Below are 26,563 nucleotides of genomic sequence, written 5' to 3'. Positions count from 1 at the left end.
TGGCTGATGTTTTGGTCACTTTTGAATGCTGGCGGTGCTTTCACTCTAGTGGTAGCATGAGACAGAGTCTACAACCCACACAAGTGGCTACACAAGGTAGTGTAGCTCATCCAGGATGGAACGTCAATGCGAGCTGTGGCAAGAAGGTTTGCCGTGTCTGTCAGCGTAGTGCCCAGAGCATGGAGGCGCTACCAGGAGACAGGCCAGTACATCAGGAGATGTGGAGGAGGCCGTAGGAAGGCAACAACCAAGCAACAGGACCGCTACCTCCGCCTTTGTGCAAGGAGGAGCAGGAGGAGCACTTCCAGAAGCCTGCAAAATGACCACCAGCAGGCCACAAATGTGCATTTGTCTGCTCAAACGGTCAGAAACAGACTCCATGAGGGTGGTATGAGGGCCCGACGTCCACAGGTGGGGGTTGTGCTTACAGCCCAACACCGTGCAGGACGTTTGGCATTTGCCAGAGAACACCAAGATTGGCAAATTCGCCACTGGCGCCCTGTGGTCTTTACAGATGAAAGCAGGTTCACACTGAGAACATGTGACAGACGTGACAGAGTCTGGAGACGCCGTGGAGAACATTCTGCTGCCTGCAACATCCTCCAGCATGACCCGGTTGGCGGTGGGTCAGTTATGGTGTGGGGTGGCATTTCTTTGGGGGGCCGCACAGCCCTCCATGTGCTCTCCAGAGGTAGCCTGACTGCCATTAGGTACCGAGATGAGATCCTCAGGCCCCTTGTGAGACCATATGCTGGTGCAGTTGGCCCTGGGTTCCTCCTAATGCAAGATAATGCTAGACCTCATGTGGCTGGAGTGTGTCAGCAGTTCCTGCAAGAGGAAGGCATTGATGCTATGGACTGGCCCGCCCGTTCCCCAGACCTGAATCCAATTGAGCACATCTGGGACATCATGTCTCGCTCCATCCACCAACGCCACATTGCACCACAGACTGTACAGGAGTTGGCGGATGCTTTAGTCCAGGTCTGGAAGGAGATCCCTCAGGAGACCATCCGCCACCTCATCAGGAGCGTTGTAGGGAGGTCATACAGGCACGTGGAGGCCACACACACTACTGAGCCTCATTTTGACTTGTTTTAAGGACATTACATCAAAGTTGGATCAGCCTGTAGTGTGGTTTTCCACTTCAATTTTGAGTGTGACTCCAAATCCAGACCTCCATGGGTTGATACATTTGATTTCCATTGATAATTTTTGTGTGATTTTGTTGTCAGGACATTCAACTATGTAAAGAAAAACGTGTTTAATAATAATATTTCATTCATTCAGATCTAGGATGTGTTATTTTAGTGTTCCCTTTATTTTTTTGAGCAGTGTATTTCAAGGCCTACCTTCAAACTGCCTCTTTGCTTGACATCATAGGAAAATCAAAATAAATCAGCCAAGAGCTCAGAAAACAATTGTAGACCTCCACAAGTCTGGTTCATCCTTGGGAGCAATTTTCAAATGCCTGAAGGTACCATGTTCATCTGTACAAACAATGGTATGCAAGTATAAACACCATGGGACCACGCAACCATCATACCGCTCTGAAAGGAGACACATTCTGTCTCCTAGAGATGAACGTACTTTGGTGCAAAAAGTCAAAAAAGTCAAATCAATCCCAGAACAACAGCAAAGGACCTTGTGAAAGATGCTGGAGGAAACAGGTACCAAAGTATCATTATCCACAGTAAAATGAGTCCTATATCGACATAACCTGAAAGGCTGCTCAGCAGGAAGAAGCCACTGCTCCAAAACCGCCATAAAAATCCCAGACTACGGTTTGCAACTGCACATTTTTGGAGAAATGTCCTCTCGTCGGATGAAACAAAAATAGATCTGCTTGGCCATAATGACCATAGGTATGTTTGGAGGAAAAAGGGGGAGGCTTGCAAGCCGAAGAACACCATCCCAATGTGAAGCATGGGGGTGGCAGCATCTTGTTGTGGGGGTGCTTTTGCTGCAGGAGCGACTGGTGCACTTCACAAAATAGATGACATGATGAGGTTGGAAAATTCAGCAGATATATTGACGCAACACCTCAAGACATTTATTTTTTGAAACCTTTTTTTAACTTCCCTTTTTTGCAACCTTCTGGTTACTAGTCCAACACTCTAACCACTATGCTACCCTGCCACCCCACATCCGTCAGGAAGTTAAAGCTTGGTCACAAATGGGTCTTCCAAATGGACAATGACCCCAAGCATACTTCCAAAGTTGTGGCAAAATGGCTTAGGGACAACGAAGTCAAGGTATTGGAGTGGCCAGCACAAAGCCCTGACCTCAATCCTATAGAACATTTGTGGATAGAACTGAAAAAGCGTGTACGAGCAAGGAGGCCTACAAACCTGACTCAGTTACACCAGCTCTGTCAGGAGGAATGGGCCAAACGTCACCCTTCTTAATGTGGGAAGCTTGTGGAAGGCTACCCGAAACGTTTGACCCAAGATTAAATATATTTTTTAAAGGCAATGCCACCAAATACTAATTGAGTGTATGTAAACTTCTGACCCACTGAGAAAGTGATGAAAGAAATAAAAGCTGAAATAAATCATTGTCTTTCCTATTATTCTGACATTTCACATTCTTAAAAAAAAGTGGTAATTCTAACTGATCTAAGATTATTTTTTTTATAATTAAATGTCAGGAATACAAAAAAAACGGAGTTTAAATGTATTTGGCTATGCTGTATGTAGTAAACTTCCGACTTCAACTGTAACTCTTTATCCACAATTTTGCAGGGATTGTAAAACCATAACACATACAGTGGGCCAAAAAAGTATTTAGTCAGCCACCAATTGTGCAAGTTCTCCCACATAAAAAGATGAGAGAGGCCTGTAATTTTCATCATAGGTACACTTCAACTATGACAGACAAAATGAGAAGAAAAAAAATCCCGAAAATCACATTGTAGGATTTTTTATGAATTTATTTGCAAATTATGGTGGAAAATAAGTATTTGGTCACCTACAAACAAGCAAGATTTTTGGCTCTCACAGACCTGTAACTTCTTCTTTAAGAGGCTCCTCTGTCCTCCACTCGTTACCTTTATTAATGGCACCTGTTTGAACTCATCAGTATAAAAGACACCTGTCCACAACCTCAGTCACACTCCAAACTCCACTATGGCCAAGACCAAAGAGCTGTCAAAGGACACCAGAAACAAAATTGTAGACCTGCACCAGGCTGGGAAGACTGAATCTGCAATAGGTAAGCAGGTTGGTTTGAAGAAATCAACTGTGGGAGCAATTATTAGGAAATGGAAGACATACAAGACCACTGATAATCTCCCTCAATCTGGGGCTCCACGCAAGATCTCACCCCGTGGGGTCAAAATGATCACAAGAACGGTGAGCAAAAATCCCAGAACCACATGGGGGGGACCTAGTGAATGACTTGCAGAGAGCTGGGACCAAAGTAACAAAGCCTACCATCAGTAACACACTACGCCGCCAGGGACTCAAATCCTGCAGTGCCATACGTGTCCCCCTGCTTAAGCCAGTACATGTCCAGGCCTGTCTGAAGTTTGCTAGAGAGCATTTGGATGATCCAGAAGAGGATTGGGAGAATGTCATATGGTCAGATGAAACCAAAATATAACTTTTTGGTAAAAACTCAACTCGTCGTGTTTCGTCGTGTTTGGAGGACAAAGAATGCTGAGTTGCATCCAAAGAACACCATACCTACTGTGAAGCATGGGGGTGGAAATATCATGCTTTGGGGCTGTTTTTCTGCAAAGGGACCAGGACGACTGATCCGTGTAAAGGAAAAAATGAATGGGGCCATGTATCGTGAGATTTTGAGTGAAAACCTCCTTCCATCAGCAAGGGCATTGAAGATGAAACGTGGCTGGGTCTTTCAGAATGACAATGACATTTTGTCTGTCAGAGTTTAAGTGTACCTATGATGAAAATTACAGGCCTTTCTCATCCTTTTAAGTGAGAGAACTTGCACAATTGGTGGCTGACTAAAGACTTTTTTGCCCCACTGTACTTTTTTTCCAGCAGTAGACTATGATTGGTAATGTCAAAAGCCACACTGAAGTCAACAAAACAGCCCCCACAATATTTTTATCATAAATTTCTCTCAGCCAATCATCAGTAATTTGTGTTAGTGCTGTGCTTATTGAATGTCCTTCTCTATAATCGTCCTGAAAGTCTGTCAATTTGTTTATTGTAAAATAGCATTGTATCTGGTGAAACACCATTTTCCCAAACATTTCTAAAGGTTGGTAACAGAATGATTGGTAGGGTATTTGAGCCAGTAAAGAGGGATTTACTATTCTTATGTAGCGGAAATTACTTTTGCTTCCCTCCAGGCCTGAGGGACCACACTTTATAATAGGCTTAAGTTGAAGATATATCAAATAGGATTGCCAATATTGACCGCTATTATGCTCAGTAATTTTCTATCCAAGTTGTCAGACCCCGGTGGCTTGTCATTGTTGATAGACAACAATAATTTTTTCACCTCTTCCAAATTGACATTACGGAATTCAAAATTACAATTCTTGCAGTTCATGATTTGGTCAGATATACTTGGATGTGTAGTGTCAGCATTTGTTTCTGGCATGTCATGTCTAAATTTGCTAATCTTGCCTATGAAAAAATCATTAAAGCAGTCGGCAATACCATTTGGTTTGAGATTAATGATGGAGCTGATTTAGCCTGTTTTCCTAAAATTTCACTGAAGCTGCTCCAAAGTGTTTTACTTTCATTCTTTACGTAATTTATTTGTTTCATAGTGTAGTTTCTTCTTCTTTTTATTCAGTTTAGTCACACGATTTCACAGTTTGCCAATCGGTTGTGCAGCCAGATTTATTTGCCATTCCTTTTGCCTCATCCCTCTCAACTATAAAATGTTTCAATTCCTCATCAATCCACAGGGATTTAACACTTTTTTCAGTAATTTTCTTCATGGGTGCAAGCTTATTAGTAACTGGGATAAGCAATTCCATAAATATGTCAAGTGCAACATCTGTTTGCTCCTCAATACACACCACGGACCAACAAGTATTATTTACATCATCACCATAGGAATCACTACAAAACGTATTTTATTACCTCTTACACACTATATTATGCCCAGCCTTTGGAACTTTGGTTTTCCAAAGATATGGCTACTATATTGTGATCAGTACATCCGATGGGTCTGGATACTGCTCTCTAGCACATGTCTGCAGCATTAGTACAGATGTGACAATACATGATGTTGATTTCATTCCTGTGCTGTTTCTAACTACCATGGTAGGTTGACTGATAACCTGAACCAGGTTTCAGGCACTGGTTACTGTTTGAAGCTTTTTCTTGAGTGGGCAGCTTAAATGAAAGCCAGTCAATATTTAAATCACCCAGAAAATATACCTCTCTGTTGATATCACATATCACATATCACATTATCAAGCATTTCACACGTTATCTAGATACTGACTGTTAGCACTTGGAGGTCTACAGCAGCTTCCCACTAGAATGGACTTTAGGTGAGGCAGATGAACCTGTGGCCATATTACTTCAACAGTATTTAACATGAGTTCCTGTCTAATCTTTACAGGAATGTGGAAAAAAACACCCCCACCACTGGCAATTCTGTGGATTGGGCATGGAGAGAGACCAGGGAGAACAGTCAGAGGAGCAAACACTGACAGTTGGAATATGTGATGGAATGGAGTAGGGAGTGGTGTGCGTGTATGTGTGTACCTTGGTGGAAAAATGTGTGTGGGCAGTGGCACAGGGAGAGAGACCTGCTCTAAGGGGATCCTGGAGGCTGAGAAATTAAAACATGAGTTTTGGGGCTTCAGGGTTTCTGTGGCCCTGAGTCTCTAGGCATCTAGCTTGTAACTGCATATCATTAAAAGGTGGAGATCTGCTGCATCCCTCATGGCTGAGGTATTTTTTAAGTTTTCGGTTGTGTATTCAGGTCCATTACGTGCCCTCTTTTGTGTGGTGGGTCAGGTGGGTTTTACATTAGCAGCAGGGTTGAACTCTAACCCAGATGGAGTGGAACATAGGGATGCCTGTCCACATCCCATTAATCACACTTGCAATATCGAGTGGCAACAACCTCTCTGTGTGTGTGTGTGTGTGTGTGTGTGTGTGTGTGTGTGTGTGTGTGTGTGTGTGTGTGTGTGTGTGTGTGTGTGTGTGTGTGTGTGTGTGTGTGTGTGTGTGTGTGTGTGTGTGTGTGTGTGTGTGTGTGTTATTTTACCAGGGAAGATATTGAGTTCTAGGTCTCTTTTTCAAATGTTCCCTGCACATTACAAATATACACAATACAAAAACACAATAATGGGAAGCACATGTAAAACATCACAAATCACTCAGAAAAACTAACATTCCTCCACAAATAATTCCCAAATCAATACTCTAAACTGTCCGAATGGCACCAGAACATTAGGATGAAATGTATCTAGAATGTTGTAATTGTAACAATGATGCTGGGAGTCAGGTGGAGGAGTGACGCCATAAATTCTGAGCGTACTCCGCCCAGAGAAGGAATTGGGCCCACTCCTCCTGCCAGTCGTGGCAGTGACTTCTCAGGAACCTACCCAGCTCCTGTTTAATCCTCTCCACCTGCCAGTTAGACTGAGAGAGATAGGGATAAAATTTCAGGATTTAGAGAATTTGTACACAACCACCAAAATGGTGGTGAAACCATGAGAAGGGAGATCAGTGACAAAATCAATGAACAGATGAGACCATAGACGCTGAGGAGGAGCAAGCAAGGAGTTTCCCTGCTGGAGCGTGCCGGGGAGATTTAGTTTGTGCACATACGGAACAGGAGTTGACATAGCGTGTGACGTCTTGCGCCAAGGTAGGCCACCAGTACCTTTCGGAGATAGATTGAATAGTGCGGGTGATACCTGGATGTCCAGCGATGACAGCTGTGTGAGACCAGGTCAGCAGCCGATCCCTTATCTCCGTAAGAACATATATTTCCTCAGGAGGACAGGTAGCGGGTGCGGGTTCCCTCTCCAGGGCCTGGCGAATGTCCACATCTATGTACCAGACCACAGGGGCTTGTCAGGTTGTGCGCTACTGGTAAGAAGTCAGGTGGAGGAGAGCGGAGAGTTGTGATCAGGCGCACACTTTTTAAAAAAAGGGCAAAGCGTGGTGACAACAGTCACAATGTGGCGCGTAACACGAAACATGTAACAAAACAATTCCACACAAAGACATATGGGAAACAGAGGGGATATATATGTAGTGTGATTAGGGTATGTAAACCAGGTGTGCGGGGAAACAAGACAAAACAAATGTAACAATGACAAGTGGAGCGGCGATGGCTAGAAGACCGGTGACGTCGACCACTGAACGCCACCCGAACAAGGAGAGGAGCCGACTTCGGCAGAAGTCCTGACAGGACTCAATTGAGGAGAATTATGGGTGCATTCAGGGCAGGAACCTCTCCCGAATCGTAGAGATGGGATATCAGCTTTGGTGTTTTTTGAACCTGGGCGATATGTCAGAGTGAAGTCAAATCTAGTGGAAAAAAAGGGCTCACCTTGCTTGGCGTAGGTTCAGCCGCCTCGCTGTCTGTATTTACTCCAGGTTCCGATGGTCAGTGAGCATGAGAAATTTGTCCTTGGCATCCTCAAGCCAGTGTCTCCACTTATCTAATGCCAACTTCACTGCCTGGAGCTCCCATCGCCATCATAGTTCCTCTCTGCAGGGGACAGTTTCTTTGAGTAGTATGCACATGGAAACAATTTATGTGGATTACCTTGTCGTTGGGACAGGAAAGCCCCCACACCCACCCCACACCCTTCACCACAAAGGGCAGCGTAGGATCTGGGTGTTTGAGCAACGGGGCGCAGGTGAAATGTCCCTTCAGTAGGCGGAAGGCTTCAACGGCTGCAGAACTTCACCCCAACTTACAGGGACCACCCTTGAGGAGAGAGGTGAGAGGAGAGCGCTAAAGTTCTTGATGAAGTGGTGGTAGAAGTTGGCAAACCCCAAAGACCATTGTAACCCCTTTATTTTGGTTGGGACTGGCCATGACCTGGCAGCATCTACCTTCTTACCATTCATCATCACTCCTTTCAGGCTGATCTGGTAACCCAGAAAGGAGACAGCCTCTTGATGGAATTGGCACTTCTCCGCTTCGACATATAGGTGGTTAGCCAGGAGGTAATCCAGGTAGCTGAGTAGACTAGGATGTCGTCTATATAAATGAACACCTGGCGTCCGAGCATATCCCAGAACACCTGGTTAACGAATTCCTGGAACACTGAAGGAGCGGTCTGGCCATCCTGCCGTAGCTTGAGTAGGCGCTCATCGAAGACTAGTCTGAACAGAGCCATGAACCCCTCATAGGAACCCAACTCCTCCTCTCTCCCAGGCGGCCGTAGCTCACTCCAACACACGTTCGGTCAGCAGGGAAATAACCATGGCAACCTTGGACCTCTTGGACCTCGCTGATCTGCGTGGACTACTGGATCAGCTAGGGTGCTGGCTCGCTGGGTCGACTCGTGGTAGAGAATCCTCCGCTTGTTGGAGGTGACGCCCCACGGGTAATGTTGAGATGTTGAGGAACGCGGAGGACCTCATCCATAGCCATCCCCAGATACTCCAGCTGGTCGTGGTGTTGACGAAGTAGATATCCCTGCGTGCCGACCATGATTCCCTGCTGCTTCCATTTGTTGAGGCAGTATTCTGTAACAATAACACTGGGAGTCAGGAAGCAGGTGCAGTTGGCGAGTTTAATGAAGAACACAGAGCAATACAAACAAGAGACTCGTCTGGACATAAACACAGAACCAATACTGCCTGAACGGTGATGCTAGGGAGTGCTAGATAAAGGAGAAGTAATCCCGGTAGTCATGGGGTGCAGGTGTGCGTAATGAGGGTTGCCAGGACCGGTGGTTAGTAAACCGGCGACGCGGAGTGCCGGAGCGAGTGTAGACTTGACAGTTATAGCAATACGGTGCATTAAAACTTAACCTTGTAAACAAAAAGTGAGTAATGTATAGATCTACGGGTCATTAGCGAAGTCCAGCCAACCTTTTGATACAGGATGCAGTGATGACTATCAAAACTGTAATGCGTGTGTGTTAGTAGGATCTTAAAATCAGGACAGCAGCACCCAGCAAACTATGAATGAGATGCCGCGGAGTATGCCACCCCGCACTGACCCTCAACCCTCCAACAACAAAAACACACAGAAGAGAACAGTTGGTGAGTGCCAGCTCTCAAGCTGTGTATGTGTGTGTAGACTAAACAAACTCTTGGTTTTGACTCCCTGAAATCTCTGCAAAGGAGGCATGCCAAATCATCCCCTCACCAAAAGACTCACTCTGACCCAGATGTCTGCCAAAGACAGAACCAAGCAGGGTTGAATATACCAGCTTTCACCTTTAAATCTCCTCTCCCTCCACCATCCCCATCAGTACCAGTACCAGCACTGTCCTCTCATCCCATAGACACAGTTTTTGTATGCTCTGTTTGCGTGCTGGATACTGCATACTGGACCTACACCTTGTGGAGATGACCTCAAACACATAGCATTTTTTGTGTCATTTAATTTTTAACTCAGCTCAAAAGCATGTAGACATTGTGAGTAATTCAAATGGAATATTGACTCACATAAATCTTTGGAACATTGAGCACTCATGGGGGACACAAACATATGTTAGGCTATACACAAGGATTTTAGGTTATGGTAGAAATCACTGGGGGTGCGTGTTACTTTATAAATCGTTCCATTCCACACTCTGCCTGTTTCCCACACAAGTTCCGTCACAGATCAATTCTAGACGCTTTTATTCCCATGGGGTTAATAATGCTGGTCTTGCCCCCTCTTCTTGTAGGCTCTCTTCAGAAATCAAGCCTACAGTTGGGATGTTGGCTGCTGGCTCTGGCAGACAATAACCTTCCATGAGTTTTAAAGAGAGGACAGGAGACCCCCTCCCTTTATCAGCAACAGCAGGACCAGGAGAAGAACACATTCAACTGAGACCTTGAAAGTAGGATACAAACCTTTATAGACTATATACCATCACATAATGATAGGGGAGAGTGGGGTAAGTTGAGCCAACGGGGTAAGTTGAGCCAAAGGGGTGTGTTGAGCCAAAGAGGTGAGCTGAATCAAAGGGGTAAGTTGAGCCACCCTTGTTTCTAGGAAACCATGCACAGAATTAATCATTTGACCAAATATTTAGGAAGAGGTCATCCTTTCATGGAGTCTGTGAAGGAAGAAACCACATAGAAAAAATGGTAAGCAAGTTAGGTTAAAAAAATTGATTTTCATCCAACTCAATGAATATGTTAGAGGTTTCATGATACTGTATCTAAACCAAAGTAGATAATTTTAAGACTGTTCTATACATCAGTTGGGGTCTCAATATGAGGTTCTGAACCTAGCATGAAAGTGCATTATTGTGGCTGTGTGGGCTAATATAGTCAAAATGATTGCTTGGGGTAAGTTGAGCCAATGGTTGAACAAATTGAAGTGTTTTCTTCCATGGTGATACGCGATAACAAAAAGGACTGGAGTTAAAGGTTAAAATATGCTTAAAATTATTAAAAGACAAAAATGTGATTGTGGTTGTGTTGAATTGTTTTTGGGAAATAAAGATAGGCATTGTTTTATAAAGGTAATGGTCATATTTTATTCAGTACAGATTTGTAGGTGGCTTAACTTACCCTGCCATGTGGCTCAACTTACACCATACCTGAGGTGAATTGTGCCAAGTGACCTCTTTTTTTGGACAAGATATGTTCTCAAACTAATATTCACACAAATTCAGATTATTTCGAGGGATGCACAACATCCTGAAATATATGTAGAAATCTTTGTCAGAAAGGACACTATATTTCCCTTGAGGGAGTGATGCTGAATGTAAAAAATTACTCAACTTACCCCACTCTATCCCACATTGAATATGTCTTTTAACTAAATCTATTTTTAATTGCTGAATGTTATAGGTTGTATGATGACACATCGCTCAAGTAGAGTGTAACCTAACATTTATGACAGCCAGTGCTAGAAATATGATGTGACTATTTAAAATCACTGAAGTGTTCAGTGGCCTCTGTTTAATGAGGCCCTAGTGTGAATAGAACAACCATAATGCAATGAGGAATAACACTGTAAATTCATTGAATGTACCAAGTGTAATTCACTGTAACTGGCCTGGGATTTCATTTCAACATCCAGAGGGATTGTTCATTCGTATAAACTCTGGAAAGAAAAGAAAACAGAATGAATTATGGTTCTAGGAAGTGTGATGGAAGTGTTTTGAAAGAATTTTGTCAGTCCTCTGTCTGGAATTATTCAGCACACAGGTCCAGAAATAATACTTGCTTTCTCTATCTAAAAGACTGCCGCGCTGGTTGTCCACCTGTATCAATAGTACTGTTGATGTCACAAGAAAACCTTTAATCTCCAAATCATAACATTTTCGTGGATCAACCTTTCATTCCCCTGTAGAAAAGAGGGAAATGTGTTCTAAAATGTTAAGCTTTATTGTATCCTATAGGCAGAGGACTTTGATAAGCCCTAAATTCAGAAGATGAAGGTACAGACAGACCCTTTTGCTTTCACATTGTACCCACTGTTTTGATCCTTATACCTAAAGCAGGGAAGCATTGCCTGACAAGAACACACTCTCTGATATGAGCTTCCTGAGTGGTTGTGATATGTAATTGGAGTGGTCAGACTTGCTAGTGGAGGAAGCAGAATTAATGTTACATGTCTCACATGTTAGATCGCCTCTGACTGAACCCTAATCCTGGAATAATACTTAGCACCTGGTCAGGAAATAGCTGTGAGCTGTATATGACAAAGTCCACAAAACACTACACCATTGAAGGGGAAAACCAATCACAGATTAATTGACCATTGTAGTGTTCAAAATGTTCCTCTTTTTTAAAAACAGTTCAAAAATAAATATAATTATCTTGTTTGACAGGAGAACACTACTGAAGGCCAGACTGTGGTGCTACAGAACCTGTTGTGCCTACAGCAACATTTGGAGCAGCCATGATGGATAAACCCTCTACTGCTCCTCCACAGACCTCCCATCCCACAATAGATGTGCCTTGATGGCCCCAGTCCCTCCCCTCTGACATCTGCATCCCCCTCTCCACAGCCCTGTTCCATCCTGTCTACATAATGTCTCGTACAGACTACAAAAATGGTGCCATTTCTCAAACGGACTACACATATGGCCAACTCTGCCCCATGGAAGTTAAGAACTACAGGAAAAGACCAACAATGCCTTGTTTGGACGATGTGGATGACGGTCACATAATCCTTCCCAGTGTCCTGGAGGTGAGGCGGGTTCCTCTGTGGCCATTGGGCCCCCTGAGGAGTGTCACAAAGGTCAAGGTTATCAGCTTCCTGCTCGGACTGACATTGACCTTCCTCATTATGGCTTCTTACGTCTTGACCTTGGATAAAAAGGGTCTGATGCTGACACCGCCACCGTTCCACCTCAGTACTATAGTCAACCCCAGCAGCACCATCTCCCCTAACCTGTCCTCTACCAAGGACTATGTCAACATTAACCTCCTGGTGAAGTGCATTACAGCTAAGCTTGAGTTCAGCCCAAGGAAGCTGCCTCTTCTGAAGGACGTTGTCAATAGTGACTCTCATGTGAGTATGTGTCTGGCCTGTTGCTTCATGTGTGCTATTTTATCATAATATCAATTAAGATAAATTGTTTAGGACTGTTTGACATTGTATCTGTTTTGCACTTCCCAGTTGTTTTCCATTATTCCTCGTCAGTTCCTCCCCAATATCAAGAGTCCATGCTGGTATGAGGAGCTCTCTGGGAAAACCAAAGTGGATCCTTACAGGAAAAACTTGTATGCAGTTCGCTCCAAGACCTTCCGGACGGTCCGTGACTACCTGAGGAATCATTTCCAGGAACACTTGTCCCACAGCGTCGACGACAAGCAATACCGCCTGCGCTGTCTGCCATATTTCTACATCATTGGCCAGCCCAAATGTGGCACAACGGACCTGTTTCACCGATTGCTGCTACACCCGGAGGTCAAGTTCACCACCATGAAAGAGCCCCACTGGTGGACAAGGAAAAGGTTTGGTAAGCCCTAGTCACACTGTCTTCACTTTGGTAGAACTGCCCAAAGAATTTGACTTCCCTTGAATTTGGATGGAAAACCTTTACGTTGGCTTCAACAGACTTTTCACCCTGCCAAAATACATTTCCAGGGGGAACCACCAGTAATGTGTGGATGAACTTATTTCTATTCATATTCATATGACATATATTTTGAGGTAATACAGTGTGCCTCTTTTTCCAATGACTATGCCGAAATCTAGTAACTAGTAACAGTATAACTGAATGAAAACCCAAAGAGTTGCCTCTGTTTTGATCATCTCCGCTTATAATTCCCCCTACAGTTATTTTTCAAAACCTTTGTACAGAGTGAGTAAGTGTTGTTCTAGACCTCTACTGTAGTGTGCGGGTGATAGACGAGACCAGGTCCAGCCCCTCCAGCCTAGTGTCTGTTGTAATTCCTTTAATTGAATGGAATGCTTCATGGTAGTCTGAGAGGCAGCGTAGGTGTCGGATTACACTCTGAGGAGAGCCATACTGTAGAGCACACAGAGTGCATTGATTGCCGACTCCATCGCCAAGTGGATTTGTGGGCGTTCAAAGCAGTGGGGGAGATGGTTGAAGATGTTGATCTTTCTGCTGACAATGGATCAGAAAGGCAGCTACATCGGGTCTCCTGTGGTGACGTAGTCGGAGGTCTTAATCTTCTCTGAGCTCTGACAGGTGTGAAAATATGGAAGGAACTTACAGTCAAAATTGTATCACCTTAAGCTGGCAGAGAAGTTTTGTTGAAAAATATGATTTGCTTTTGAGAGGGTCTAGAGTTATGATAGATCATAGATGGAAGTGGTAGTAAAATGAGATTGAATGATGAAGTCGTTGACCTTGATGTTGTTTTCCCTTGTGGTGCAGGTATCATCCATCTTAAAGACGGCCTCCTGGAGCGCTTCCCTGTGGAGGACTACCTGGACCTTTTTGACCTGGCTGCCTACCACATCCAGCAGGGAATACTGGGGAATACCTCTGGAGATGACAGCCAGCAACACCTCATCACAGGTAACATACAGGTCGTCATATATGTACTGTAGGTCATTTATGTACACAGGACACATCTTTAATAATAATTTAGGTCATTTGAAAGTCTTTATAAACTCTTGGGTTGCACTCTACAAAGTTAGTCATAGAGGCTGGCTTCTTCACTCTCTTCAAGAAAGTCATGGAGGCTGCCGTCTTAGTGTGTGTGTGTGTGTGTGTATGTGTGTGTGTGTGTATTATGTATACGTTTATGTGAGGAGGAGGTATTGTGTGATTCAAATCAAATCAAATGTTATTTGTCACATGCGCCAAATACAACAGGTGTTGACCTTACAGTGAAGTGCTTACTTACAAGCCCTTAATTAACCAACAATGTAATTTTAAGAAAAAACTCAAAAAAGTAAAAGGTAAGAATAACAAATAATTAAAGAGCAGCAGCAAATAACAATAGCAGGGCTATATACAGGGGGTACTGGTACAGAGTCAATGGGTCAATGTGCGGTGGCACCGGTGTCGAGGTAAATATGTACATGTAGGTAGAGTTATTCAAGTGGCTATGCATAGATAATAACAGAGAGTAGCAGCAGCGTGGGCGGGGGGGGGGCAATGCAAATAGTCTGGGTAGCCATTTGATTAGCTGTTCAGGAGGAGTCTTATGGCTTGGGGGTAGAAGCTGTTTTAGAAGCCTCTTGGACCTAGACTTGGTGCTCCGGTAGCAGAGAGAACAGTCTATGACTAGGGTTGCTGGAGTATTTTACCATTTTTAGGGCCTTCCTCTGACACTGCCTGCTATAGAGGTCCTGATGGCAGAAAGCTTGGCCATGGTGATGTGTACTGGGCTGTACACACTACCCTCTGTAGTGTCTTGCGGTCAGAGGCCGAGCAGTTGCCACACCAGGCAGTGATGCAACCCGTCAGGATGCTGTAAAACCTTTTGAGGATCTGATTACCCATGTTAGTTTGTTGGTGATGTGGACGCCAAGGAACTTGAAGCTCTCAACCTGCTCCACTGCAGCCCCGTCAATGAGAATTGGGTCGTGCTCGGTTGTCCTTTTCCTGTAGTCCACAATCATCTCCTTTGTCTTGATCACATTGAGGGAGAGGTTCTTGACTTTGCACCAGGTCTCTGACCTCCTCCCTATAGGCTGTCTCATCGATGTCGGTGATCAGGCCTACCACTGTTGTGTCGTCAGCAAAGTTAATGATGGTGTTGGAGTCATGCCTGGCCGTGCAGTCGTGAGTGAACAGGGAGTACAGGAGGGGACTGAGAATGGGGCCCCCGTGTTGAGGATCAGCGTGGTGGATGTGTTGTTACCTACCCTTACCACCTGTGGACGGCCCGTCAGGAAATCCAGGGTTCCAGTTGCAGAGGTGTTTAGTCCCAGGCTCCTTAGCTTAGTGATGAGCTTTGAGGGCACTATGGTGTGGAAAGCTGAGCTGTAGTCAATGAATAGCATTTTCACATAGGTGTTCCCTTTGTCCAGGTGGGGAAGGGCAGTGTGCAGTGCAATAGAGATTGCATCATCTGTGTATCTGTTGGGGCGGTATGCACATTTGAGTGGGTCTAGGGTTTCTGGGATAATGGTGTTGATGTGAGTCATGACCAGCCTTTCAAAGCATTTCATGGCTACAGACGTGAGTGCTGCGGGTCGGTAGTCATTTAGGTAGGTTATCTTAGTGTTCTTGGGAACAGGGACAATGGTGGTCTGCTTGAAACATGTTGGTATTACAGACTCAGACAGGGAAAGGTTGAAAATGTCAGTGAAAACACTTCCCAGTTGGTCAGTGCATGCTCGGAGTACACGCCCTGGTAATCCGTCTGGCCCAGCGGCCTTGTGAATGTTGACCTGTTTAAAGGCCTTACTCACATTGGCCGCGGAGAGCGTGATCACACAGTCGTCTGGAACAGCTGATGCTGTCATGCATGTTTCCGTGTTACTTGCCTCGAAGCGAGCAAAGAAGTTATTTATCTCATCTGGTAGGCTCGTGTCACTGGGCAGCTCTCAGCTGTGATTGCCTTTGTGGTCTGTAATAGTTTTCAAGCCCTGCCACATCCAACAAGAGTCAGAGCCGGTGTACTACGAGTCAATCTTATTCCAGTATTGACGCTTTGCCTGTTTGATTGGTTTGTTGGAGAGCATAGGGGTATTTCTTATAAGCTTTCGGGTTAGAGTCCCGCTCCTTGAAAGCGGAAACTCTACCCTTTAGCTCAGTGCGAATGTTGCCTGTAATCCATGGCTACTGGTTGGGGTATGTACGTACAGTCACTGTGGGGATGACGTCCTCGATGCACTTATTGATAAAGCCAGTGACTGATGTGGTGTACTTCTTAATGCCATCGGAAGAATCCCGGAACGTATTCCACCCTGTGCTAGCAAAACAGTCATGTAGTTTAGCATCTGCTTCATCTGACCACTTTTTTATAGACCGAGTCACTGGTGCTTCCTGCTTTAATTCTTGCTTGTAAACAGGAATCAGGAGGATAGATTTATGGTCAGATTTGCCAAATGGAGGGCGAGGGAGAGCTCTGTATGTATCTCTGTGTGTGGAGTAAAGGTGGTCTAGAATTTTTTTCCCCTGTAGTTGCACATTTAACATGCTGATAGAAATGAGGTAAAACGGATTTAAGTTTCCCTGCATTAATGTTCCCTGCTTCTAGGAGTGCTGCCTCTGGATGAGCATTTTTATGTTTGCTTATGGCAGAATACAGCTCATTGAGTGCGGTTTTAGTACCAGCCTCGGTCTGTGGTGGTATGTAGACAGCTACGAAAAATACAGATGAAAACTCTCTCGGTAGATAGTGTGGTCTACATCTTATCATGAGATACTCTACCACAGGCGAACAAAACCTTGTGACTTCCATAGATATCATGCACCAGCTGTTGTTTACATAAATGCATTTTCTCCCGCCCCGTGTCTTACCAGAGGCTGCTGTTCTGTCCTGTCGATATAGTGTATAACCTGCCAGCTGTATGTTCTTAATGTCTTTGTTCAGCCATGACTTGGTGAAACATAAGATATTTAATGTCCTTTTGGTAGGATATATGCTTTCAGTTTGTCCAATTTATTTTCCAGCGATTGAATGTGAGCAAGGGCAGATTAGCCACTCGTTGCCTGATCCTCACAAGGCATCCCAATCTTTTTTCGAGAAACCTACGTTTCCTTTTCCAGCGAATCACAGGGATCTGGGCCTGGTCGGGCGTCCGTAGTATATCCCTTGCGTCCGACTCATTGAAGAAGAACTCCTCATCCAATTTGAGGTGAGTAATCCCAGTTCTGATGTCCAGGAGCTCTTTTCAGTCATAAGAGACGGTAGCAGCAACATTATGTACAAAACAAGTTACGAACAACACGAAAATAAAGCTTGGGTACGAAAATAAATCTTTGAGGAGTATACCACCTCAGTCACCGGCTTAAAAAATAAGTGCATCGGCGACGTCGTCTCCACAGTGACCATACGTACATTTGCCAACCAGAAGCCATGGATTACAGGCAACATCCGCACCGAGTTAAAGGCTGGAGCTGTCGCACACTAATCCACTTATGCCCTCAGACGAACCATCAAACAAGCTAAGCGTCAATACAGGACTAAGATTGTATCCTACACAGGTTCTGACGCTCGTCAGATGTGGCAGGGCTTGAAAAATATTACGGATGACAAAGGGAAACCCAGCCGTGAGCTGCCTAGTGACGCGAGCCTACCAGACGAGTTAAGTGCCTTTTATGCTCGCTTCGAGGCAAGCAACACTGAAGCATATGCTCTCTGTAGCCGATGTGAGCATGACCTTTAAACCGGTCAACATTCACAAAGCTTCAGGGCCAGATGGATTACCAGGATGTGTATTCAAAGCATGAGTGGACCAACTGGCATGTGTCTTCACTGACATGTTCAACCTCTCCCTGACCATGTCTGTAATACCTACATGTTTCAAAAAGACCACCATAGTCCCTGTTCCCAAGAAAGCGAAGGTAACCGGCCTAAATGACTACCACCCCGTAGCACTCACGTTGGTAGGGATGAAGTGCTTTGAAAGGCTGGTCATGGCTCACATCAACACCATCATGCTGGAAACCCTAGACCCACTCCAATTTGCATACTGCCCCAACAGATCCACAGATGATGAAATCTCAATTGCACTCCATACTGCCCTTTCCCACCTGGACAAAAGGAACACCTATGTGAGAATGCTGTTCATTAACTATAGCTCAACGTTCAACACCATAGTGCCCACAAAGCTGATCAGTAAGCTAAGGACCCTGGGACTAAACACCTCCCTCTGCAACTGGATCCTTGACTTCTTGACGGGCCGCCCCCAGGTGGTAATGGTAGACAACAACACACCTTCCACGCTGATCCTCAACACGGGGGCCCCTCAGGGGTGCGTGCTTAGTGCCTATTCACCCATGACTGCGTAGCCAAGCACAACTCCAACACCATCATTAAGTTAGCTGACGACACAACATGCCTGACCACCAACAACGATGAGACAGCCTATAAGGAGGAGGTCAGAGACTTGGCAGTGTGGTGCAAGGACAACAACCTCTCCTTTAATGTGAGCAAGACAAAGAGGCTGATCGTGGACTATAGGAAAAGGAGGACCGAACAGGCCCCCATTAACATCGACAGGGCTGAAGTGGAGCCAGTCTAGAGTTTCAAGTTCTTTGGTGTCCACATCACCAACGAACTATCATGGTCCAAATACACCAAGACAGTTGTGAAGAGGGCACGACAACACCTTTTGCCCCACAGGATACTTAAAAGATTTGGTATGGGTACTCAGACCCTCAAAAAGTTCCACAGCTACACCATCAAGAGCATCCTGACTGGTTGCATCATCGCCTGGTATGGCAACTGCTCGGCATCTGACTGTAAGGCGCTACAGAGGGTAGTGCGTACAGCCCAATACTTCACTGGGGCCAAGCTTCCTGACATCCAGGACCTATATACTTGGTGTATCAGAGGACGGCCCAAAAATCTTTCAAGACTCCAGTCACCCAAGTCATAGACTGTTCTCTCTGCTAGTGCATGGCAAGTTGTACTGGAGTGCCAAGTCTAGGACCAAAAGGTTCCTTAACAGCTTCTACCCCCAAGCCATAAGACTGCTGAACAATTAATCAATTGGCTACCCAGACTATTTACATTGACCTGTTACTTTTGGATTTTATTTAGGATTTTTTTACTTTCGTTTATTTAGGAAATATTTTCTTCGCTCTATTTCTTGAACTGGTTGGTTAAGGGCTTGAAAATAAGCATTTCACGGTAAGGTCTACAGCTGTTGTGACAAATAGAATTTTATTTTATTTCGAATGTACAATGATTCCTTACACTACGCTTGTTTGTGTTGTCACATAATCTGACATTAGGCAATCTATTAGAATTTTAGCAAACAGGAAATCCCGGAGTAATTTCTGCATAGTGCATCTTTAAGTGAAAAAGTACATTTTGTGTGCACTACATCATCACGCACATATTTTTTTTAACGCAACAAGTCAGTTCGGTGGAAAAATTGGCATGTTTTCTTCATACAGATTTTTGAATATTTGCATGAAAATCTTCCGCTAATTGGATGGAAACATAGATACTGTTATGGATATATCCAAATAAATGTCACCTGAAAAAACCTTCAAGAAATGCTAATGCAGCTACTTTGCTGTTATTCTGGCAGCACTGTTCGATGTGACTGTGTTAGCTGAAGTTGGCTAGCTAGCAAGCAAGGGATAAGAACGTTGCCATGCTGAACATTTAGAACAAATTACTGGGTCACATCCAAAGACGTACAACAAAAAGACTTCACAACTGGGTTGCATCTCTGGCAACCTAACCGATAGAATGAACAACCAGCTGGCTTGTTTAGCAACCCTACATTTGTGACGGGACTATATCTCGTAGAAGGATGAAATAGTATGAATAAATTCATAAAAATTAAGTTTTTAATGAAAATAGGTAAATCCTTAATTTAATATGTTGGTAACCCGTTGTATGAAAGTGATAATTCCTGCAAATCCGGTGTCTGGAGGATATATTGGCACAGTTTGCCTCCAAACACCAGCTTCTCTGACATTATCACTTAAATGGGCATCACACTTCTGTTGGATTGACAGGTGAAGCAAGCGCATCCACAATGTGGGACAACCAAGCCTGGAGCTATCTCTATGACAACCGGGTGGATGGGGAGCCTCCTTTCCTGGCCCAGGACTTCATCCACACTGTTCAGCCCAACGCTAAAATCATCGTCATGCTCAGAGACCCAGTAGAGAGGTACAGATGTGGGATCGTAATTTGACCAGTTTCTCACAGCAGGAAATAATCCTGCAGCAACTGCAGTACATTATCATGTGGATTATAATTAATGGACATTTTCTTCGGGGTTGATCCATTTTTGTGTTTATGCAAATCAAGTCTGAAATATTAAGGTGGAAATTACAAACCTTTTTAAACATTGAATACACTATTCTCACACACCAGGGTGATCAAATTTAGTCTGACATATTTTTCACTATAGTGCATTTGGTCAATGTATCTAATGAAAGTATGTTTTCTGGTTTGTGTCTCCGTGTGGTTTAGGTTGTATTCAGACTATCTGTACTTCAACATGGCTAACAAGTCAGTGGAGGACTTTGACCAGAGGGTCTCAGAATCCTTACAGCTGTTTGAGGCTTGTTTAGCAGAGAGCTCCATGCGTTCCTGTGTCTACAATACTAGACTTTCCAATGCCATGCCGGTGAGTGGAACATATAAATAAATAAAATAATAATACATATGCCATTTAGCAGGACACTTTTACAGTCATGCATGCATATTTTTATTCCTGGCGTTGGAAATGTACATGTCACGCCCTGACCTTAGAGATCCTGTTTATGTCTCTATTTTGGTTTGGTCAGGGTGTGATTTGGGGTGGGTATTCTATGTTCTCTTATTTGTATTTCTATGTTTAGGCAGGGTAGGGTTCTCAATCGGGGACAGCTGTCTATCGTTGTCTCTGATTGAGAACCATACTTAGCTATGCCTTTTTCCCACCTGTCTTTGTCGGAAGTTGACTTGTTTATGGCACATAGCCTTTAGCTTCACGGTTTGTTTTGTAGTGTTTATTGTTTTGTTCGGCCTCTTTTCAAATGAAAATAAAATGTACGCCTAGCACGCTGCGCCTTGGTCCTCTTCATTCAACGGCCGTGACAGAACTTCCCACCACCAAGGGACCAAGCAGCGTGGTCAGGAGGAGAGGACACGAACGAAACCTGAGAGGCAGCCCCAAAATATTTTTTGGGGTGGGGGGCAGATGACGTGGGCGTCGGTGCTGAGGGGTGAGTCCGAGACTGAGGAGGAATTCTTGGACCGTTTGAGTGAGGAGTGGTTGGCAGTGGAGAGGGACGAAAGAGTTTGGAGGGGTTGGAGTCTGGAGCAAGACCGTCGCTTTGAGGAGCATGTGACCCTTCAGGCACCATGCTTTGAGGTTACACGTACTGTGTCTCCGGTACGTATCCACAGCCCAGTGCGTCCTGTGCCAGCGCCCCGCAGTTGCCGGGCTAGGGTAAGCATCCAGCCAGGATGGGTTGTGCCAGCTCTGCGCTCCAGACCTCCAGTGCGTCTCCACGGCCCAGTATATCCTGTGCCAGCTCCACGCACCCGGTCTCCTGTACATCTGCCCAGCCCGGTAAGCCCTGTGCCAGCTAAACGCACTAAGCCTCCTGTATGTCTCCCCAGCCTGGGGAGTCCGTTGCCTGCTCCTAGAGCCAGACCTCCTGTGTGTCTCTCCGCTCCAGTGATGATCCATGGCAACAATCCTCCAGTGATGTTCCATGGCACGAAGCCTCCAGTGATGTTCCATGGCACGAAGCCTCCAGTGATGATCCATGACACGAAGCCTCCAGTGATGATCCATGACATGAAGCCTCCAGTGATGGTCCATGGCACGAAGCCTCCAGTGATGATCCATGACACGAAGCCTCCAGTGATGATCCATGGCACGAAGCCTCCAGTGATGATCCATGGCAAGCAGCCTGCAGTGATTATCCATGGCACAAAGCCTCCAACGACGGCCTTCAGTCCGGAGCCTCCAGCGACGGCTCCAGTCCGGAGCCTCCAACGATGGCCTCCATTATTCTGTTTATTGTGTCACTATCTTTGGTGGATAGTGTATTGTCTAGATGGGAAGTAATGTGCAAGAGCAAGAAGAAACACTCATTTTGACCGCATTTATTGAAAGAGCATTATCCCACAGGGCACAGAGGGCAGTTCAATGTCTAGTTTTGATTTACGCTTGGTTGAGTTGTCAGATAACCTGAATTCAATGTGAAATCAACCAAAAATGTCAGTATGGGTTAGGTTAAAATGTGGGTGAAAAAAGTGCTAAATCCCCATTATGTTGATGACTTTTTACAAATCCTCGTTGATTCAGCATCATCACATTTTTTTTGTTTTGTTGAAATTACATGGGAACACTGTGGATTTAAACAGTTTTTACCCAGTGGCATGTCATCAAAGTGCATACAAAGTTATTCAGAGATGGCTTTGTCTATGCCAAATTGTGATACAGCTTCCATGTCTTAGCTAGATTGATTCCATGCCAACTTGTGATCCATAACTCAGGCTTTTATTTTCCATGTCTAATGGGATATTTTATTAAAATCACGGCTACTTCCTTGAGGCTGGTGAAAATGTGTTGTGACATATGCCACTGATTTGATTAGTGAGGAACTGTGAAGTTTCCTTTCAGAACTGATTGAATTGAGATGCACTTACTAGAAGTTATTTAGGAAGTAGTCTCTAGAAATATTGTCTTTAAAAAAAAATTAAAAAATTAAAAAATGTTTTACTACATTGACATTGGCTCAGTTTTATACAGGTATGTGTGCTTTGTTTAGTTTATGATGATCCCCATTAGCTGTTGCACATGCAGCAGCTACCCTTCCTTGGGTCCATAAGCTTTAATGCTGTTAACATTTCCTTATTGGACAGAGTTCAGCAAAGCTAAGTAAAGGCTTGCCAAATGCCCTCTGTAAATTGTAAACCGTCCAGATGCTGTAATGTACCGAGCAGCATTTCCACGGGGTTGAGCTGAGTTAGCTTTGTCTGTACCCTCGTCACACAGTAGCATACCAGGTTGGCTGCAGCTGTCACAGCCTGGGGCACAGCTAGTTTACATAGGAAAAGCACAGCCAGAGATAAACACTACTGTTCACACTGTTCTACATACCTCTCAGCCTGATTTGTGGTAGTAATGTTATTATATTGGTGCCAACATGGTGTTCAGAGGAGTACCTTTGGAGATCCGTGTGTACCTATTAAGGTAAATAAATATGAACAAAGTATAAGTTATTTGACATACAGCAGCGTCATGGATGTCGACCTAAAGTAGCTCCCTGTTTACATTTGACTTTTGAATCCATGCTGTTGAGCTTATGATAGTTTAAAAAATAGTCCCTCCTCTCTCTCTGCTGTATCTACAGAAGTATAATTACTTTTGTTGGTTGGTCTCCAGCACTCTCTGCAGGTAAGCTTGGGTACGAGTCATGCTGTAACTCTTTATCACCAGTATTCTTATAGCATGTACCTTGTTCTCCACCTTAACAATGAAGCCTTGGTAGAATAGTTATGTAAATGTGATGATAGTCTAATGTTCAGTGTTTGTTGTGGTCCTCTCCAGGTCAGACTGAACCTGGGACTATATATTGTCTTCCTGCTGGACTGGTTGACTGTCTTCCACAGGAATCAGATCCTGGTTCTGCAGTTAGAAGACTACGCTGCCAATCTGAGACTCACCATAAATAAAGTCTTTGACTTCCTAAACGTGGGTACGTACCGGAAAAACACAGTTATCAGCTCGAATTCTACATCAACATCCTAGGTTTGTTCAGAGCTGGGACACAATATTGTGGATGCATGTACATGTCTGCTTCTTCCTCTGTGTGCATTTCAACATCTGGGGCCTCATTTATCAAAGGTGTGTGTACATAAAAAAGACTCTATACCTTGAATGCGCCACAAAGATTTGTATGTATTAATGTTGAACGTGATGGGAAAGTGTGCCGATCTCCACACAAATCTCAAATGATGTGTGTGCACAACTTCCAGAAGGTTGATCAACTGAATTGCAAGAAAATAAGCTTTATTGTTCATTTGGGGGAAATGGGGAGGTGTTTGATGCTTGAGAATTGTTATAATGGTAAGCAAATAAAAATATTAAAATAGACGCATCTGCCGTTGGTAAGGAGATCGCATTGCAGCATGTTGTCTAATATGTTTATTTTACTTTTATTACATAGGCCTGAATCATTATCATATTGCAGTACATGTCTCTCCCTACTGGACAAAAACTGGTTGAATCAATGTTGTTGCCATGTCATTTCAACCATAACATTCAATGTGATGACATTGAATCAACGAGGAAAGCTGATTGGATGTAAATCAAAACTAGACGTTGAACTAACATCTGTTCCAGGTCGGTCCTTTTCTGACATAATTGGTTTAAATTATTCCTGCTGCACAACAAATAGTAGGCTACCAATTTATCAATCAAGTATGCTTGAAAGTAAATAGACCGGTAGCGTTGACAGTATGTGACAGTATGATTATTCTACAGTATTGCTGTGTGATAGGATTAGGAGCGTGACATCGTAGCCTATTTAATCTCAGAGCCTATACCAAGGCAGACGATAGAAACACAATCATCTATTTATAAACAAAATATTGAACAACAATTCGTCTTTTGCATAGGGCCTTTATCTGAGCAGATCGAGGCAGCACTCACCAAGAGGCCCATGTCCAACACACGGAGGGCAGCAGACAGGAGCTTGGGCCCCATGTTGCCCAGCACCAGGGACCTCCTCAGGGTGTTCCACCGGCCATTCAACCACAAACTGGCCACAGTCCTGGACAACAAGGCCTTCCACTGGACAGAGATATGAGGAATGTCTCAATCAGAGATGGATACAGTCCTGAAGAGTAAGTCCCCCATGGTCTTATGAGTCCTATGAGATGAACTGTCAAGTGCAATAAACCATGGGCATTACATGTCACAATGGGTGAATGTATAGACAATAAAATGGCTGAGGTACTGAACAATGCATCTGTCTAGTACTTGTTTAAATAACCTCTATTTAATTAGGCAGGTCTGTTAAGAAAACATTTTTTTTTTACAATGACAGCCTACCCTGGCCAAACCCCAATGTGGGTGACACTGGGCCAATTGAGCACTACCCTAAGGGACTCCCAATCATAGCCGGTTGTGGTACAGCCTGGAATTGAACCAGGGCCTGTAGTGACACCTCTAGCACTAAGATGCAGTGCCTTAGACCTCTGCGCCACTCGGGAGGATATCATTTCTTGTGTGGTTTCCCTCTGTGATTGTCGTTCGTGATGACCCATTTGACGGCAGTGCCCTGACATGTTGGTGAAGAGTTCGCTTTTTGTTGAAGACTCCAGGAAAATGACTGGGATAGAACCTGGTGGACTACTCCCTCTAGTGGGGAAGCATTCCATATGACACATACTGAGAGTGAAAGGAGAGCCTTCACAATGCTAATGATGGATCATTTTTATATACTGTATGCCAGTGTTTCCCATCTCCAGTCCTCGAATACCCCCAACAGCACACATTTTTGTTATAGCCCTCGGCAAACTCACCTGATTCAAATCATTGCGGGCTTGATGATTAATAGACAAGTTGAATCAGATGGGCTTGTCCAGGGCTACAAAAAACGTGCAATTGGGGGTACTCGGGGACTGGAGTTGAAAATACTGCTGTATGCCACTGGACATTGCAGTCATTGTGAAATAATTCTGTAAGAAACAATATTGGAGCAAACAGCACAATGGATTTTATCAGATGACGTTGCCTTCAAGTAATGGAAGGTGATGCCAAAGAAACATTTCCTTCCTGGATGGGAAATAAAGTTTTATTCTATTAATCTTTAAAAACAAACATGAAACACCCTGTTTCTACGGCCATACAATGTTCATTTTAACTACATTAAATGTATTAAATGTTAAAGACATAAACAAATGGTCATAAGCTGCTTTTTTCATATGAAATTTGTGTTTGAGCATAGACGCCATTCTATACTGCCCTAGACACACATTGGTACACGTCCTCACACCAGAGGGCAGCAGAACCACAGAGACTCAGTATGGAATCTATCATTTCCCAACATCATGTTAACCTATCTCCTTACCAAAGTCTGGCCTGTTTGTTTCTAACTGATATTTTCCAGTATTTTCTATGTTTTTACACACTCTGTACGTGGACACATTTGACATAAAATCAAGCATTAAGCCTAGCTTACCAGCCACCCACTACAATCTCTAGTCAATGTTGAATGTCTCAGCACAGGCGTTGAAGTGTTTTTGAAGTGTTCATTGTCATACTAGAGTACTCGACTTAATGCTTAGGGACAGTTAGAAATGTACACCCCACTCATAGAATTAACTCAAGATAATGTTTACTGCCACAAATAACAACAACTGTAGTGACCCTGTGTTTATAAACGTGGATATTGACAGCTGCTTCA

The 26,563-nt window shown here is 44.2% G+C and overlaps 1 protein-coding gene across 1 annotated transcript in view; it reads left to right on the top strand.

The window, feature by feature from the left end:
* LOC109899113 (carbohydrate sulfotransferase 15) overlaps positions 1-26,058 on the top strand; it is a 37,537-nt gene extending 11,479 nt beyond the window's left edge. The window contains exons 2-9 of the mRNA XM_031835674.1: positions 9,806-9,961; positions 11,909-12,594; positions 12,703-13,045; positions 13,934-14,077; positions 20,159-20,315; positions 20,622-20,778; positions 23,701-23,848; positions 24,771-26,058. Coding sequence (XP_031691534.1) covers positions 12,112-12,594; positions 12,703-13,045; positions 13,934-14,077; positions 20,159-20,315; positions 20,622-20,778; positions 23,701-23,848; positions 24,771-24,961 — 1,623 coding nt within the window. The 5' untranslated portion in view covers positions 9,806-9,961; positions 11,909-12,111 and the 3' untranslated portion in view covers positions 24,962-26,058. The remainder of the gene's footprint in view (positions 1-9,805; positions 9,962-11,908; positions 12,595-12,702; positions 13,046-13,933; positions 14,078-20,158; positions 20,316-20,621; positions 20,779-23,700; positions 23,849-24,770) is intronic.
* Positions 26,059-26,563: the final 505 nt, after the last annotated feature.

This window comes from Oncorhynchus kisutch, linkage group LG11, assembly GCF_002021735.2.
Source record: "Oncorhynchus kisutch isolate 150728-3 linkage group LG11, Okis_V2, whole genome shotgun sequence".
Classification (NCBI taxonomy): Eukaryota; Metazoa; Chordata; class Actinopteri; order Salmoniformes; family Salmonidae; genus Oncorhynchus; species Oncorhynchus kisutch.
The sequence above is the reverse complement of the archived record's forward strand: the minus strand, read 5'-3'. Positions and strand labels throughout refer to the sequence as shown.